We start from the raw sequence: 17,004 nt of genomic DNA, 5'->3' as shown, positions 1-17,004 counted from the left end.
GAGCCGGTCCGCACTCTCAGCCGACCCACAGCCAACACGCCAGCACACCTGACCTTCACATATATTCACAAATAACCGTGCGCGGAGCCGCTCACAGATCCGTCAAACCCGGCCGGCGAGGACGGCAGGGGCACACCCCACCCCGCACGCGGCGGAGCGTGCCCCGTCTGTACAAACACGCACGCTAACGGGCCGGCGCCGGCCCACCCGGCCCCCATCACGCTGCTAGTGCGCCACGGCGGCGCCGTCTAGTTATACTTGGATTCCCGCTGCTTGGCCACGGCCTGCACGCACTTGGCCATGGTGGGCGAGGCCCTGGAGATGCTGTTGGTCATGTAGAAGTCCTCCAGGTGCAGCAGGGCGGGCGTCACGGGCGACGTCTGGGACTGGGCGCTAATGCTCTGAAAGCACGGTCACGCGCCAATCAGCGGGACGCATCGGCGCATCGGCGCCTGCAATGTCTCCGAACATAGATCATGATTATCCCAATATTCATGGTACGCACACTTTGTTATCGGTCAAACCAGTTAAATGCACGGCACTTCAACTGTTGCGCCTACCATCAGCGTTTGCGTCCAGACACTGAACGCTGTTTCGAGTTTGGCGCATCAGATAAGATGCTCTGTAGCCAAAATACAGATTACCCTCCCCATCACCCATTCCGTACTCGATATATAAGCCAAGTCGCATTTACACTGTCACCGCGCTAGCTCCGCTCCTGCCCGCGTACAGAAATAGCGGTGACTAACCTTGGCCAGCTCGGCCGCCTGCGCGAAATAGTTGGCATCCTCGACATCCCCGTAGCGCGTGAGGTTGGGCGCGATCTCCGTCATCCGTCGGCGAATCTCTGCCAGCGTGTCGTACGGCAGGGGTTCGCCGACCACCTGCGCACAGGACGCTTCACATGATGCCGCCGCCCCACCTCGGCGCGGGGCAGGTCACATGCTACAATCGCTCGCCCACTGCCCATGTACAAAACACGTCAAGTGCCACCGCTCTGTGCACATCTGCGTACAGGGCACTCACACGGTACTACGACTGGCAGTGGATACGCTGGTGGATCGGCTCGGGAGAGATCAAGGACAGCACTCACTGACACGCTCAGGAGTGCCCCGAAGGCGCCCGGGCAGGGAGGCACGCGGCAGACAGTCGGCGGCGGCTGCTCACCTCGGAGAGGGCGCGCACGATCTTCCAGTCGTCGCGCGCCAGGCCCGGCGGCGTGACGGCCGTCAGTGTCTGCTGCGCCCGGCCCTCGGTGTTGACGTACGTGGCCTGCTTCTCGGTGTAGGCGGCGCCCGGCAGCACGATGTCGGCCTCGGCGGCGCCCGCGTCGCCGTGGTGTCCTGCCGACCGCCAGAGGTGGGTCACTGGTCCGAAGTGACCGCACAGTGCTGCGGCCGGCCGCACTCTCTCTTCACGCTCCTCGCATCGCCGACGTGCCGCTGTCACGACCGCACTGGTTCGGCAAGCACTCAACAGACTAACATCACCTTGGCCGCTCCAGAAACATAAGGACACGAAGCCTCGCTTATGCAACTAATTATAATCGAGATACCGTCGCATTCAACTGTACATAACCCAGAGAACCTTTGGATCCACTTCCTAGCGAAAGTGGAACATAGTGCGGAAGATTGAGTTCGCGCTGTAAGGCCGTGACCTATGCCAGTTACATGTGGCCAGGTGTCGCTCATCGTCTGTTACGTACCCATGTAGATGACAGTGGCGTTGTCGGCCAGGTCCTGACGCGACACGGTCTCCTCGTCAGCGCCGAGCAGGAGGAGCGCCCGCGGCCGGCCGGTCCGCGCCGCCGCCACGCCCGGCCGGTAGCCCAGGTCGAGCGCCGCCGCCTGCGACGCCACCCGCTGCAGCACGCTCAGCACGCGCCAGTCGGCCGGCGCCGAGGCGCGCGCGCGCAGCTGCTGCGCGAGCTGCTGCGCCAGCGCCAGCAGCTGCGCGCCGTTGGGGCCGGCCAGCGCGGCGGCGCCCAGCACCAGGATGGGCCGCTGGGCGGCGGCCAGCTGGGCGCTGTAGGCGTGCTTGCCGGCCAGCAGCTGACGCAGCGTGTCCAGCGAGTCGCCCAGGTGCTGCGGGGCCCCGGTTTGTGACGTCAGAGGCGGCCTACTCCGGGATACAGACCAGGGAGCGTAGACGCCGGACTGTGTTGACAGACAGCCTCAACGTGAAATAACTTCCCTAAATTACCCCTAGTGGGAGATTACGCAAGTTTTGAGAACATGTCTTACAACCGACGCGCTGATGTAGCTCACTGCCTGAAAACGCATTCCACATCACCTTCTTTTTTTCAGTACGGGTACGACGAGCAATGAAAAAGGAACCGAAATGTGAACCCGATGTGAACTAGCTGTGATTTATAGCACGGCTTACAGCTGACACGTATCAAGTACAGACAGGCCGGGTGGTTCCAGGACGTCCGCGCCAGGTCCGCGCACGGCTTGTTCTGTACACCGGCAACCCAACCTTTGGATGTTTTGTCATCCACCTGGCCGTGACCGGTCGGTGGACCATGCGTTCGTTTTTGAACAGAGAAATCACCAATCCTTTCAATTGTTCAAACAGCCAGAGATTAGTAAAAAGGGAGATGGCCACCATCGATCAGTCTTAGCAACTCAAACCTATAAAAACATGCTTGCAATCCGCACTTTTTGTTAGTCTAATAAATCATATTGTTTTTTCCTAAAAATTTGTCCAGGAATTTGTTTTGATATTTTCTTCACAGATTCCAATCCTATGCCCACATAGATCGTAATGAAGCTTGGGACATGTACTAAGACTAATAAATACATTTATCCGATCCCTGACTCTGTACGAGGTAGACGATTCAAGGTGGACGATGTAGACGATTCGAGGACGACGATGTGGACGGTTTGAGGTAGATGAGGTAGACGGTTCGAGGTTAACTGTTCGAAAAAGACGGTTCGAGGTAGACGGCTCGAGGTAGCTGGTTCGAGGGAGACAGGGTAGACGAGAGGAACGGTTAGAGGTAAACAGTTCGAGGTAGACGGTCCGAGGTGGACAAGGTAGACAAGGTAGACGGTCCGAGGTAGATGGTTAAAGGTAGACGGATCGAGGTAGACGAGGTAGACGGCTCAAGGTAGACGGATCGAAGTAGACGAGGTAGACGAGGTAGACGGCTCGAGGTAGACGGTTCGAGGTAGACGGCTCCCACAGTGCTCTGAGCAGCCGGTTCGATAGCGCTGTCCGTTGAATGGCAAGTTCGCCGCCGCCGCTGACCTGAGCCGGATAGTTGAGCTCCAGCTGCGGTCCGACCACAGCCACCTGCAGGTCGTTGTTGATCCAGGACTTGCGGATGCGAGCGTTCAGCAGAGGAGCCTCGTAGCGCGGGTTGGTGCCCACCAGCAGAACCGTGTCCGCCTCCTCGACACCTGGCGCCACGTCAGACGGCGCGCGCGTCACGGCGGTGCAGCGGACAGATGCGTGTCTCGTGCCGACGGCGATGTGCGGGGTGGCCGTTCCCAGGTCGCGCGTGGCGCATGATCAACGATGCGGAAGTGCGTATGCCACTGACCACGCACGTCACGCTGGGTGCGTGACTGTCCGTGATGTAGCACGGCGCGGTGAAAGTTTTAGCGGCGCAATGCAAATATATGGCGTGCCATCATAGGCGCGCAAGTAAGTAACGCATTAACCCACACGCGGCTTGTGCACTCACCACCCACAAATTGCAAGTACAGAGCTGTCAGAGCCAGTTTCCCGCGTCCAGTTGGCAGGCCCACTGGACGGTCGCCGCGTCCGTCAGGGAGGCCTCGTCAGAGAGGCCCCGTCAACGAGCCCTCGTCAGGGACGCCCTCGTCGGGGGGCGTCCGTCAAGGAGGCCCAGTCAGAGAGGCATCATCAAGGAGGCGCCGTCAGGGGGCCCCATCAGGGAGGCATCATCAGGGAGGCGCCGTCAGGGAGGCCCCATCAGGGAGGCATCATCAGGGAGGCGCCGTCAGGGAGGCCCCATCAGGGAGGCATCATCAGGGAGGCGCCGTCAGGGAGGCCCCATCAGGGAGGCATCATCAGGGAGGCGCCGTCAGGGAGGCCCGTCAGGGAGGCCCCGTCAGGGCGGCCCCGGTCGTCCACCGTCGGCTGACCTGCGATCCTGGAGTTGAGCAGGTAACTGGAGCGCAGGTCGGTGCCCGAGCCGTCCGTCGGGAACGTCTCTTCGGTGCAGAGCATCTCGGAGCCGAGCCGGTTCACCAGGTCCTTCACGGCCGTCAGGCACTGCCGGCCAGCGCGGCGGCGGCCGTCAATCACCGACGCCGACGGCCCGCACACAGCGGCGGTGACCGGCCGGCGCACTGAGACTGAGCCCAGCCGCCGATCCGACCCGCTCGTGTGGGTCTCACATAACCAGCGCATCGCGCACATCGGCCCTTTTGCCACCGGGCCAAATCGAATTATTTTGTGGGGATTATATGCCCCCCCCACGTCCACGTTGGCCAGCCCCCCTCCCACAATTTTTTGCTGGAATATTACAAAAGCATAGAACCGTGTTGACCATAACACAGCTTCTTCTTTCATATTTCTACGTAGTGGCGTCACCATGGGGGGGTATAGCGGGGTAACTTGACCAACCTCAAAATTAAATCCTCAAATAGGGGGTAACTTAAGATAATGGGGTCACGTTTCATTTTTACGGATTCGCTTTTATCTTTGCCAGCCAAATAAATCCACAGACGCATCTTTCCCGCAACCTTAGTATGACATTTACGCCACTGATTCTGCGGTCTCATGAAGACTCTTATGCTAAGGACATTTTGTCTGCTATCCATGGTAGGCAACAACGCTCACATTGCTTTATCCGAGACAACCAATTCTTTATTGTATTATCTCATACGAAAACATAGCTTGAAACCCAAACGTTTTGTTTTCTTGTTTGTTTTTTTCCGCACGCGCATCGATTGGTCAGATCATAGGCACAGTTCAGCTACAAAATGAGGAGCAATGAGCAGCGCAAATTTTGCTGGTACCGATTTTGCATTCGATTCCGTGCTCACCATTATTTATTTCTGGCATTTCGAACTCGCCAGCCCGCTACTGCAATGAAAGCTCTACGAACCCATTTCGCCGCGGGCCGTCATAACACAAATAGCACGAAACGACCTTTACCCGCGCTATACAACTACACGACTGCCGGCCGTTCTGTAACCAGGCTGCCACTGCCCGGGAGTGGGGCTGAGTAGGGTCCCTGGGGGGCTCTCAGTTCGCCCCCCCCCCCCCCAATCATTTACAAAAATTGACACCCCTGCCTAGTGCGTTTTAACTATAGTGACACAGTGCAATCCAGCAGTAAATAACCGGTCCCGCTATCTGGCAAAGAAGTCACCATCGCCACGACCTCCCGCACGGCGGCAGAGTGGCCACACCAGCTGGGTCAGCATGGGACGGGGCCGGTGTACACCTGAGGCGCGGCTCGGCCCTCGCCAGCCGGCTCACCTCGGCGTCGCACATGCCGCCGGCCACGACGGCTGTCCCCTCGCCGGCGGCGCGCAGACACTTGGCCGTGGCCACCAGGGCGTCCTCCCACTCCACCGGCTGCAGTTCCCCGTCCACCTGAACACCGGAAACGTCACTCACACGCACACACACAGCACCCTCCAACCAGGATGGACCCCGGCCACCCGAACACAGCAGCGGCGGCGTTAATGGCGTGGATACTCCACCGGCGGCAGCTTCCCGTCCACACGAGCGCAGGAGAGAGGCGGCGACACCGGCACGGGCAGCCTCTTCTCCGCCGGTGCTGTTCTGGCCTTCTACATTGACTGTCCGCACGAACGAGTCCTATGTACTGGGCGACATCGCACGTACTACAAACCCTGCCCATGCTGCAATGCCCATGCGATCAGTCTTTAAAATGACATGATCCACGTGGGCCAGCAGTGCGGCAACAAACTCCGTCAGGCTGAAGTACGTGTACCGACATATATGCCCGGGAAGTGCTCGCGACCATACGCCTTCCTCGGCGCCAGCCAGTGTCGCGGTCTCACCCTCAGCATGGGGGCCACCAACCGCTGCCGCTTCAGACCGTCATAGGAGAAGCGGGCCTTGTCGTCGATCCACTCCTCGTTGATGTCCTGGAGAGGGGAGACGGAGAGTGTGATGGAAGCCGAGTCGAAGACAGTCGAGAGGCGCACCGCGGACAGTGTGATGGAACAGAGGACCGAGCGGCGCACCGCGGAGGGTGTGATGGAAGACGGCCGAGGGGTGCACCGCGGAGGGTGTGATGGAAGAGGGCCGAGGGGTGCACCGCGGAGGGTGTGACGGAAGAGGGCCGAGCGGCGCACCGCGGAGGGTGTGATGTGAATGCGAGGCCGAGCACCCGCGGAGGGTTTGATGAACAGAGGACCGAGCGGCGCACCGCGGAGGTGTGATGGAACAGAGGGCCAAGGGGTTACCGCGGAGGGTGTGATGGAACAGAGGACCGAGCGGCGCACCGCGGAGGGTGATGGAACAGAGGGCCGAGCGGTCCGCGGAGGGTGTGATGAACAGAGGACCGAGCGGCGCACCGCGGAGGGGTGAGCAGAGGGCCGAGCGCACCGCGGAGATGATGAGCAGGGCCGAGCGGCGCACCGCGGAGGGCGTGATGGAGCAGAGGGCCGAGCGGCGCACCGCGGAGAGCGTGATAGAGCAAGGGCCGAGCGGCACCGCGGGGCGTGATGGAGCAGAGGGCCGAGCGGCGCACCGCGGAGGGCGTGATGGAACAGAGGGCCGAGCGGCGCACCGCGGAGGGTGTGATGAAACAGAGGACCGAGCGGCGCGCAGTACAGACCTGACATCGCGCGCCGCATTCAGCAGCATAGCGCACTCTAAATCGAGTTAAACCAAGCGCCTCTTTAAATTCAGCAGCGTGAGAACGCCATGACACATGGCGCCAAAGACAGCAGCTATTCCGCGCCAAGGGGTGCGTGGCAGGACCACACAACGTCCCCATGTCCACATTCTGAGCGCCGGACGCGTGCGCTCGGCTCGCTGGCGACAGCCAGAGGCGTACCTCGTTCATACGCGGCAGGATGCGCAGCACCTCGCCCGTGCGGGTCGCCACGACGATGTTGCTGCCGACGGCGTCCATGACGTCGACGCTGTCCGTCTTGCGCACCTCCCACGGCCGCGCCGTGAACGCGTACGGCTTGGAGGTGAGCGCCCCCACCGGGCACAGGTCGATCACGTTGCCCGACATCTCCGACATGAGCATCTTCTCCACGTACGTGCCCACCTGCCGGGCGGGCGGCGGTCAGTCGAGTGACGTGGGCGGTGAGCAGCGCCGGCAGACGGCGCACCAACAGCATCCTTTCAGTGAGACAGCCGACGCCGCGGCGGTCAGACGTCCGCCGGGCTGGCCGCCGTGCCAGTCTCACCTGCATGTCACCGCCGCGGCCGGTCGTGCCCAGGTCATCCACGCCGGCCACCTCGGACGCGAACCGGATGCAGCGCGTGCAGTGGATGCAGCGCGTCATGATGGTCTTGACCAGCGGGCCGATGTCCTTGTCCTCGACGGCTCTGGCGAGAGACGAGTACTCCGTCACAGCCGGCCAAGCCGTTCCCCGCCGGCGGCACGGCTGTGGCAGCCACACTGCGACGGGTCACAACCCCACCAGTTCACCTCATCAAAACATAACGAGACTGTACAAATAAAGGCAGACTGAAATGCTGAAAAATGCTGTCGATTTACACAGATGTTTGGTCGTGTTTAAGTTATTCGTCTCAACTGACGCAGTCATCAAAACGAGCTAGCTATCTTCCGCTGCCGCCTCAAGTCTGAGCCCTGCCACCCGAGACAAGCACTCTGTGAGCAGGGTGACTGCAGTACAGCTGGACACGCGCCGAGCTCACCAGCCGCTCTCGAGCGTCTGCCGCTCACCGTTTGCCGCTGAAGGCGTTGTCTGTGAAGCGGCTCTTGTCGGCGCCGAAGGTCATGCTCTGGTCCTGCAGGTCACATTCGCCGCCCTGCCGCGCACTGCACAGCACCAGATGTCAGCTCAGTGCCGGCAAACGCAGACCCAGACACCAGCTCAGTGCCGGCAACACACAGCCACCAGACGCCAGCTCAGTGCCGGCGACCGCAGACCCAGACACCAGCTCAGTGCCGGCACACACAGCACCAGCCGCCAGCTCAGTGCCGGCAAGCACAGCCGCCAGACCCCAGTTCAGTGCCGGCAAACGCAGACCCAGATACCAGCTCAGTGCCGGCAAACATAGCCGCCAGATGCCAGCTCAGTGCCTGCAAACGCAGACCCAGACACCAGCTCAGTGCTGGCACACACAGATCCAGGCGTCAGCTCAGTGCCGCGTGCGCAGCCAGCGCAGCTATAGACCACTCAACGCCGGCGCACACACGCCGTGCCCACTCAAGTGCGTGCTCTTGTGCGTGCCGAATTAGGCTCAAGTATGGTCGCGGGCTACAGCTGAATAATCGGCAATGAGCATTTATTAAGTCTCGCGATTCATTCCAGCTTTGTGTCACGGCTGATTCATTCTGGATTTTAGCATGTCAGATGGGCTCGGAACACCAACGGCATCCATCCAATGTCGACACAAAACGTGAACACCGAAACAAACGACGCACAAACGCATGAAAACGACAGAGCCCTCGGATCTCCGGCACGGCGCCGAACTCAGCAATGCCAACAGGCAGGGTGGCGCGGCACACCAGCAGACAGCTGGGCGGCGGGCCCGGGCCCATCTGGCGTCCGTCCGCCGGCCGCCGCCAGCGCCAGAGGGCTGGCGGCGGCCGCGGGACGGGCGCGCCGCGCCGCACCAGCGCCGCGCCCCGGAGGGCCGGCCGGGGCGTCCTACCTGGTCGCAGATCGGACAGTCCAGCGGGTGGTTCATGAGCAGGAACTCCATGACGCCCTCGCGCGCCTTCTTGGTCATGTCCGAGTTGGTCTTGATATTCCAGCCTTTCATGACGGGCATGGCGCAGGCCGCCACGGGCTGTAACGGGTGGGCGGTCACCGGCGGCACGGCTGCGACGCTGACTCTGTCATTCCGAGGTCAGGACATCGACCGCACGGCCAGAACGGATGATCACCGCAGCCACCAGTCAAGCTTCAACTCACCCAGCGCAATAATATGACTGTGACTGTTGTGTACTGTGGCACATGACACCAGATTGCACCATGTCACAGCATGCAACATGTCGTCACATTTACAACCTCGTCATGCTGCATTATGCATCATGACACACGGCCACCTTGCGCACGCGCCATTCATCATGTTTTGACAATCACATCTGGGCACTACCAAACGGTTTGGCTCGGATGGCTGCCTGGCTGGCCAGGCAGGGTGGACGGATGGACGGACACTGGACACACCTTGGCTGCCTTCTCCACCTCCACCAGGCACATGCGGCAGTTGCCGGCTACCGACAGCCGGTCGTGATAGCAGAACCGCGGGATCTCCACCCCGACCATCGCCGCCGCCTGAAATGTGTCGCAACCATGAGACGTCAGGCCGACAACTCGGTGACTGTAGGGAAACAAGAAAACAGCTGTGGCATGGTGGGTCTAAAGCCTTGTTCCTAGGCTCGGTCATTTCCACCTCTTTAAATAACGTGCATGTAGCAGTGAATCTGTTACTTAAACCACCAAGAAACAGGCAGGCACTTCAGTAATCTTTAATTGTCAAAAGAAACCTTTTGGATCATGTTAAAATGATAAATACTACTGTAAGTTATTGTTACCAGCTTCTCACAGAGAGGTGATCAACAACAGCAGAAAGAACGAATTTTGGATCTGTTCCGGCAAACTGCACTTATATTGCTGAGTTGCATTCAGAGATAACTAACAGGCTGGCGATGGGACCCACCAAATTGATTATCCCAGCAGCCCACGACAGAGATGTCGCCAGTGGACCTTCTCCAGTCTACTGCCACTCCATAAGGGGGAGGGACAGCCCAGTCTCTTGGCGTGCCAGTCCAAGAGCCCCCGATCCAGAGACGGAGGATACTCTGCCTTACCTGCAGTACTGTGGTACCAGGGTCAACCAGCACACTCTGGCCGTCAACAAATACTTCAATCTTTTCTGGCTGGGTGCTCTGCCATCTGGCGGCAGCCCCGGCCACTGGCTGCCGCAGCAGGCGCGCAATGGCAGGCACCCGCAACATGACGACACACCTGCAACAGGAGGCATGCCGCGATGCTTTGGAAGTAGTATGTGTTACCAGCACACTCTACATGATGGCTGAGGAGGTTAATAGTCCTTTCTATTACCTAACCTACATTGCATGACTCAACACCTTCTTAAAGATTTAGATACAATGCTCTGATTGATAGATTTCTGGAGAGAGCGAGAGAGCGAAAGCGAGAGCAAGAGAGCGAGGGCGAGGGCGAGGGCGAGGGCGAGGGCGAGGGCGAGGGCGAGGGCGAGGGCGAGGGCGAGGGCGAGGGCGAGGGCGAGGGCGAGGGCGAGGGCGAGGGCGAGGGCGAGGGCGAGGGCGAGGGCGAGGGCGAGGGCGAGGAGCGAGGGCGAGGGCGAGGGCGAGGGCGAGGGCGAGGGCGAGGGCGAGGGCGAGGGCGAGGGCGAGGGCGAGGGCGAGGGGCGAGGGCGAGGGCGAGGGCGAGGGCGAGGGCGAGGGCGAGGGCGAGGGCGAGGGCGAGGGCGAGGGCGAGGGCGAGGGCGAGGGGCGAGGGCGAGGGCGAGGGCGAGGGCGAGGGCGAGGGCGAGGGCGAGGGGCGAGGGCGAGGGCGAGGGCGAGGGCGAGGGCGAGGGCGAGGGCGAGGGCGAGGGCGAGGGGCGAGGGCGAGGGCGAGGGCGAGGGCGAGGGCGAGGGCGAGGGCGAGGGCGAGGGCGAGGGCGAGGGCGAGGGCGGGGCGAGGGCGAGGGCGAGAGAGAGAGAGAGAGAGAGAGAGAGAGAGAGAGAGAGAGAGAGAGAGAGAGAGAGAGAGAGAGAGAGAGAGAGAGAGAGAGAGAGAGAGAGAGAGAGAGAGAGAGAGAGAGAGAGCATTGCTATCTTTCGGCCATAGAGCACAACACCAAACAGCGGGCTCCTTGTCGGTTTGAGCTCTGGGGGCCCATTTCCCCAGCAGGGGCACGGCCGGGCCCGCGATTTATATCAGTCAGGTGCTCTGTAGCAATGAGGGGCTCCTGTATCATTCAGGGGCTCGCACTGCCAAACAAGGCATTCTGTGCTGACAGGTGGCCTCGAGTCAGACAGAGGAATACTTTCTCAACAGGTACAGGGATGGAACCCTGAATGACAGAAGCTTCTTTTGTTAGTTGGGGCCCTCTGACAAGATGCACTTGTGTTACACAAAGCCACAGAGACAAGATGCCACCAATGGAGACAGTGTCAGCCTGAGCCAGGACACTTGACTTAAAGTACTGGCAAATATCCATTAGGTTCCCGGGTAGTTCATAACTGGAACACACCTGTCTCCTGACTCTTCCTGAGGATAGTCAAACATTGTAAATTTGACAACCAAAACATTATGATTTCATGTAAGCATAGAGAGTTATACAAAACCATCAATCTGTCAGACTGGCAATCTGATTTTGGATTAGGATTAACTTCTTTGAACTTGGGTCAGGTAAGAAAGCTGGACCAAGGTCAAACCAAAATGTTATTTTGCTGAAGACATTCTTTCAAGAGGTAGTTTTTCATGTTCATTTCAAATTTGTGATCACAGGGACATCAACAGACATCCTATTTTAATTTCTTTCTTTCTGTGTGCTGAGATCTCAGTGGGATCAAACTGAAGTTTATCCAAGCATGTCACATTCAAACAGCCACCCAGGTTCATGTCAGCCTAGACTGGACACCCACTGGGTTTACATCAAGCACAATATCTCATATTGAGTTAAATGAAATAAGTCTGATGGTTCACAAATGGGAGTTTAAGTTAAAAAGAGACTGGGTACCACATGATCATCTTTAAGTGGCTTCTAAGGATATTGTAATGCAAACCAAGTGCCATAAAGATATCACAGAATACCAAACACACCTTTAGATCCAATTAGAGGTGAGCATATCCAAATCATTATTCACAGCTCTTGTTTTGGAATGAATGCTTGGGAATTCTTCCCAAACAATTCAGCAAATTTAACTATTGTAAAACACAGAAGGGTCAGATTGGCTAAAGCACTATAAATGGAGCAAACCATGTTCTCCCTGATTTTGACCTAGTTTTTTTCTCATAGTTGGGGAGGGGATGGCATCCTATCCAACCAGATATGAAACTACACACTTGTTCCCAAATTAAGTACATCTAGGTCAGTAAAGCCTAGGCAGGTATCACATTGCCCCAAAATATTTCCTCTGGGTGAGATTGTACCTGGGCTAGGAAGTAGCTGCATTAGCTACAATGCCCCAGATACTCCTATTTATGTTATGGCTTGCATGATATTTCAATCATAAACTTAAGCATTATATGCTCCAGGGAATGGTGCAACAGGTGCAGGGCATTTTAAGCATCTGCTTCTATCAGCCTTCAATGGGACTGACACCTTTACAATAGAATTATCAATATCAACTTCTTTTTATCAGCTGCATAGCTTAAAAAATACAGTAAGTGCAAGCATAGACTTATGGAATAAGTCCTTTCTTAGGAAACTAGAAAGTTTCAGAATTGCAAGCAGCCAATTTCTAATGGTCTTTGGCAATCACTGAGACCAGCTTGAGCATGGTGTCTACTGTCATCTGCTGCCAAAGTCCTTAAGTGCCAGCTGTGAATGCATCACAAATTCACTTGGGTTATTTTGTTCTAACTACAAGTTGTAATTTTAATACTTTTGTTCTCTTCCCCCAAGAGCCAAAACCAAATTTCAGATACTGTGACAAAGTGATTATTTCTCTGAAAATTTGTGACACTGAGTATAATTTGAAAACTCAGCACAACTTGGCCTGGCCTGCATTTAGATCATTCAGGCATGAGGTTCAGCATACCAATGTAACCAAAGCATCCGCCTCTACTGGTGAACTTTTGCAGACCAGCATACAGCCAGTTTGCAAAACATAATAAACTGACGAGGTCTTGTTGGGGCAGGATGGGGAAAAAACATTCAGTTGTGGCTGAAATTCAAGACGTCCGTGCGCTGCAATTTCGACCGTGATGCCGCTGCTGCGGCAGACGTGTTCGGCGTAGCATGTATTTTTGAAGTCTGGTCAGCAGGTGCACATGTCCACAAAATCTTGTCGAGTAATCCAGCTAAAACCCCTGGCTAGAAAAGATCAGCCCTGGACCCAAGCAGAGCAGTCGTCTGTCCTATATAGGGAAGGATCCGAGCTGCCTCCAATATTTCGTCGGCTGGTCTGACACCTTTCGTGCCCTGGCACGCAGGCAATATGCGCAACACACCCAACACAACTAAGAAAAAAAATCGAGAAAATTACTACACCCCCGCCCCATACACGATTTCGCTTCCATCAAAGTACCCAACCAGACCTCCACATATATATCACGCACCCAACTCGCCTTAGGATCTCACCTTCCCTGGCCGAGATATCACAATCCGGCGCACTGCCCTGCGCTCCGTCGTTTTCCGCAAGGCCGTGTAAGGAGGGTACGATCATCAAATTATTTCGGAGCTCCATCCGCTCAGCGTTAGCGTGACGTCACTGGAGCGCTCCCTCGGCAAGCGCCGAGCAGACCCCGTGCATTACGTAATCCTCCGAACGGCGTCATTGTTCGCCAGTTGGTTTCAGCACCTCGGTTTTGCACGTAACCTTTGGAGTGAAGAGCTATTCTTTTTGTATTTATGCCGACGTTGTCGCCAGATCTTGTCTATCACAAAGTGACCTCGGTGTGAATCAGAAAAAAACATGATCTAACCTGCGGATGAATCGTCTGCGCTAAAGCGGGATCTGTTAGCAATGGTGCCAATACCGTAAGACAGGCCCAAACAGTCAGAGTCACCGCTCTCGCGCCTTTGCCGTCACCGATTTTTGTGTCACTCACCCGCGCGTGCTAACGGCCCCCAAGCCAGGTCAGCCTCGGGTTCAAACCGTCCCGGATCCCGAATCTTGACTGTCTGGATCCTGGAGCTGAGCTTGGCCGTATAGCTTGTGATGTGTTAGTTGTGAACCACGATGGTTGGCGCGATGTTGCCGAAGCGGGTCTCAGGTGCACAATGTCGGGAGACGACTCCTGCTGTGACCTCTGCAGCCTCAATACCAAGCCCGGAGCACGCGTTCTAAGGTGGCCAGTGTTGCTTCAGTACGCTACCCTCACAGTTTAGCTCATGCATCCCAAGGTGGCCACTGAGGCCCCGGCTAGCTCTACAAACAGTCTAGATCATGTGTCCCTGGGTGGCCAATGTAGCCTCGGCAAGCTCAACAAACAGTTTAGATCATGAGTCCCAAGGTGGCCACTGATCGACCTCGGCAGGTTCAGACAGTCTGGGCCAGGCGTCACGCTGTGACCTCAGCAGGCGCTACAAAGATCCCAGGCCAGACGTCCAAAGGCGGCCGCTGTAGCCAAAGCAGACTTCAAACTCGGTTCACTTCATGCGTTCCAAGGTGCTATAGGTCTCAAAAAGGCACGCGTCTCAAGAAGGCCGTTGCCATCCCAGTGGATCCCACATATGGTGTCAGTTCCTGCGTTTTAAAGTGGCCGGAGCCCCACTCCTCCGCTGCTTCGGTTTCACTGTGACCAGAGGCCTCTACGTCTTGTCCTTCCCCAGTCTCATCACGGTGTGACTGCCAAGCGGGTCCATGCTGACACCGGGACCCCGGTGAACCCGGCTAGACAGCGGCCAGTCCAAGGGGTGGCACTGACAAAGGGGGTGACACAAAACAGGCACCCCAGGGGGCGACACTGTCGTCATGGCCAGCATAACTATAAATGACAAGCAAGCCAACTTACGCTTCACCACGAGCTGCTTGCGCCTCATCACCCCTGTCACAAAAGGACTGTGCGTAGGTTACCTGGAACTTAAAATGCATCGCATTGCAAATGTCGCAAACATCATGTGCGTGCAGAGGTCGCTGCAACAGTTGACCGAGCATCAGAGTGACCACGCCACCTGCACAGTGCGTGGCGTAATGCTCGCTGCGCCACGCCATCATGCAATCCGCGCTGATGGCATCGCGGGTTTTACAGTCGTGCGACGCTGGTCCGTGAGCAAGGGCCGCGCCAGCGTGATAGAAGCCTGCCGCACCAGCCGCGGGACGCAGGGACAGCAAAAGACACATGGGTCTCAGCGAGTAGTTTGGGCACTCATCACATCCTTCCAGAACGAAGATGCAGCATTCGATCGAGGAGGGCGGCAGCTGAGCTCATCAGCTCACCCGGAACCGCTCCATCGAGGTCGCCGGCACTGGACAACTCCCGCTCCGCCGGCGCACTAGACGCGAACGTCGGGGGTCAAAGTTCCGTCGCTGATACGCCAAACATCGCCTGCAGCGCAGCAGTCGCACAGATAGCGAATGGATACCGCCGGCGAGCCGCACTAAGCCAGCGGGACGTCAGTCTAAGCCAGCAGGAAGCCAGGCCCCGTCGGCAGGAATCACATACGCCGGTCATGCCACATATGTCAGCGCATGCCTACCTTGCAAGCCATTAAAAACATGACAGAAACGCCGCAACTTTACTTAACTCCTGAATCAAACTTTGAAACATTTAACACTGTGCTGTATGCGATATTTTCGTTGTGCTCTAACGACGAAGCCAGCGGCGCGGTGGGGCAGACCCAGGTGGCTCCAAAGACGTCATCGCCCTGCAATTTAGCCGCTCAATATCTTATCCATGGGAAATCACATAATGACACCCCCGATTCTGTGCAGCAAAGATTTCGTGACGTCACGCGCGGCACTATGTTAGCGTTTCAAGCACGGGAGAGGTGTGATGCGAAAGCGCCCGAAATCGTCTGTTAACTGCCATGGGATGTCTGTGGTGGACGACTTTCTTAGCATCTCACGGCAGGTACCAATAGTTGTCATATATCTTCGCTTGTTATAGTCATGCAAAATTGCTGATCCGTTTCTGCATGGTGGGCCCCTTCGTTCGGCATGGACATGCAGTGTGGGGCTCATGCTTGGGGATAGGGTTGTGATTTATATGGGGCGAATGTCCCAGACTTGTTTTGTGTTGTATTATTTTCTGTTGGTCATGCAATGATTACACGGCCACTCAGAATCGGCTTGGGCGCACTATGACCTTTGATGTCGACGCGCCCTGAGATCTCAAATTGCCGTCAGTGCTGGCTTCAGCCCCATAAGCATCGAGGAAAGAGTTACCTAGCACACGATGATCACCTCTGGCTATTCTTTGATGGTCATGATCATGACTATGTTGTCTATGACCATGACCATGTTGACATGCCTCTATTCCCGAAACGACGAGATATCGGGAGGATGATGAAAGAGAAACTGACATGTATCAAAATAACTTGGGCCAAATCCGTTGTTAACTACAAAGTTAGCAGTAGGTTGGAATGTTATGCCCTCGGCTCGATCTCTCCAACGATGTGGCTGGGGCAGTACCCATGTGGCGCACCATGCGGCGACTGCATTTGCCATACACGTGAGTTTCCAAGCTAGGTCGGCGCCTGACCTGTTACTGGGTAAACATGCCATAGTCCAACGGAGGCAAATGTCGTTAGGTGCTCGTGCTCTCGCCATTTCTCGTGGTGTTCTTGCATATTTACCCGTGAGTTTAAGGTGCTTGCCTGTATTCACATGCTCGGTCTACATCTTGAAATCGACAGGACCCACAGCTGCCCTTCCAGCGCGGCTCGTCCGCGCAAACGCCTCCCCCGACTGGTCCTGACTCATCGCTGGCTGGCTGGCTTACAGATAATGCGTTCCATCTGCTATGTACAGTAGGAAATGCGATGGGGGGATGCAATGGGAGCGATACTAAAAAAGAAACTATATATGGTGTGCTTGCGTGCCAGCGTGCGTGCGCGCGCGCGCGCACGCGCGCGCGTGTGTGTGTGTGTGTGTGTGTGTGTGTGTGTGTGTGCGGGTGTGTGTGTGTGTGAGCGCGCGCGCGCGCGCGTATGCACGTAGTATCAGCCAAAATGTCTCCGTCTCACAACGCCACA

At 57.1% G+C, this 17,004-nt stretch overlaps 1 protein-coding gene across 3 annotated transcripts; it reads right to left on the bottom strand.

Moving 5' to 3' along the window:
- Positions 1-45: 45 nt before the first annotated feature.
- On the bottom strand, positions 46-13,511 carry LOC119110299 (NADH dehydrogenase (ubiquinone) 75 kDa subunit). 3 transcript variants are annotated; one of them, XM_037234065.1, is made up of 15 exons: positions 13,447-13,511; positions 9,980-10,136; positions 9,336-9,443; positions 8,818-8,955; positions 7,883-7,968; positions 7,380-7,521; positions 7,016-7,237; positions 6,012-6,098; positions 5,461-5,577; positions 4,116-4,245; positions 3,253-3,404; positions 1,706-2,084; positions 1,168-1,343; positions 750-884; positions 46-401 (listed from the first exon to the last, which is right to left on the bottom strand). In XM_037234065.1, the coding sequence occupies exons 2-15, from the start codon at positions 10,124-10,126 to the stop codon at positions 249-251; spliced, it is 2,172 nt and encodes a 723-aa protein (XP_037089960.1). In that variant the 5' UTR covers positions 10,127-10,136; positions 13,447-13,511; the 3' UTR covers positions 46-248. The 3 variants fall into 3 exon arrangements, with proteins under 3 accessions (XP_037089960.1, XP_037089961.1, XP_037089962.1); XM_037234066.1 differs by having other exon boundaries at positions 13,425-13,490; XM_037234067.1 differs by having other exon boundaries at positions 13,434-13,472.
- Between the last annotated feature and the right edge of the window lie 3,493 nt (positions 13,512-17,004).

Source organism: Pollicipes pollicipes, unplaced genomic scaffold (genome assembly GCF_011947565.3).
Source record: "Pollicipes pollicipes isolate AB1234 unplaced genomic scaffold, Ppol_2.1 Scaffold_7231;HRSCAF=8579_pilon_pilon_pilon, whole genome shotgun sequence".
NCBI classification, from domain to species: Eukaryota; Metazoa; Arthropoda; class Thecostraca; order Pollicipedomorpha; family Pollicipedidae; genus Pollicipes; species Pollicipes pollicipes.
The sequence above is the reverse complement of the archived record's forward strand: the minus strand, read 5'-3'. Positions and strand labels throughout refer to the sequence as shown.

What these genes read in the sequence shown, in the direction of transcription:
- LOC119110299 (XM_037234065.1), bottom strand. Translation starts at nt 10,126, where the DNA reads ATGTTGCGGGTGCCTGCCATTGCGCGCCTGCTGCGGCAGCCAGTGGCC. An exon ending in GCTCAACTCCAGGATCGCAG is followed by an intron (nt 3,405 to 4,115) that starts GTCAGCCGACGG and finishes ACGTGGCGCCAG; the next exon opens with GTGTCGAGGAGGCGGACACG. An exon ending in TCGTGCGCGCCCTCTCCGAG is followed by an intron (nt 885 to 1,167) that starts GTGAGCAGCCGC and finishes TCCTGTGCGCAG; the next exon opens with GTGGTCGGCGAACCCCTGCC.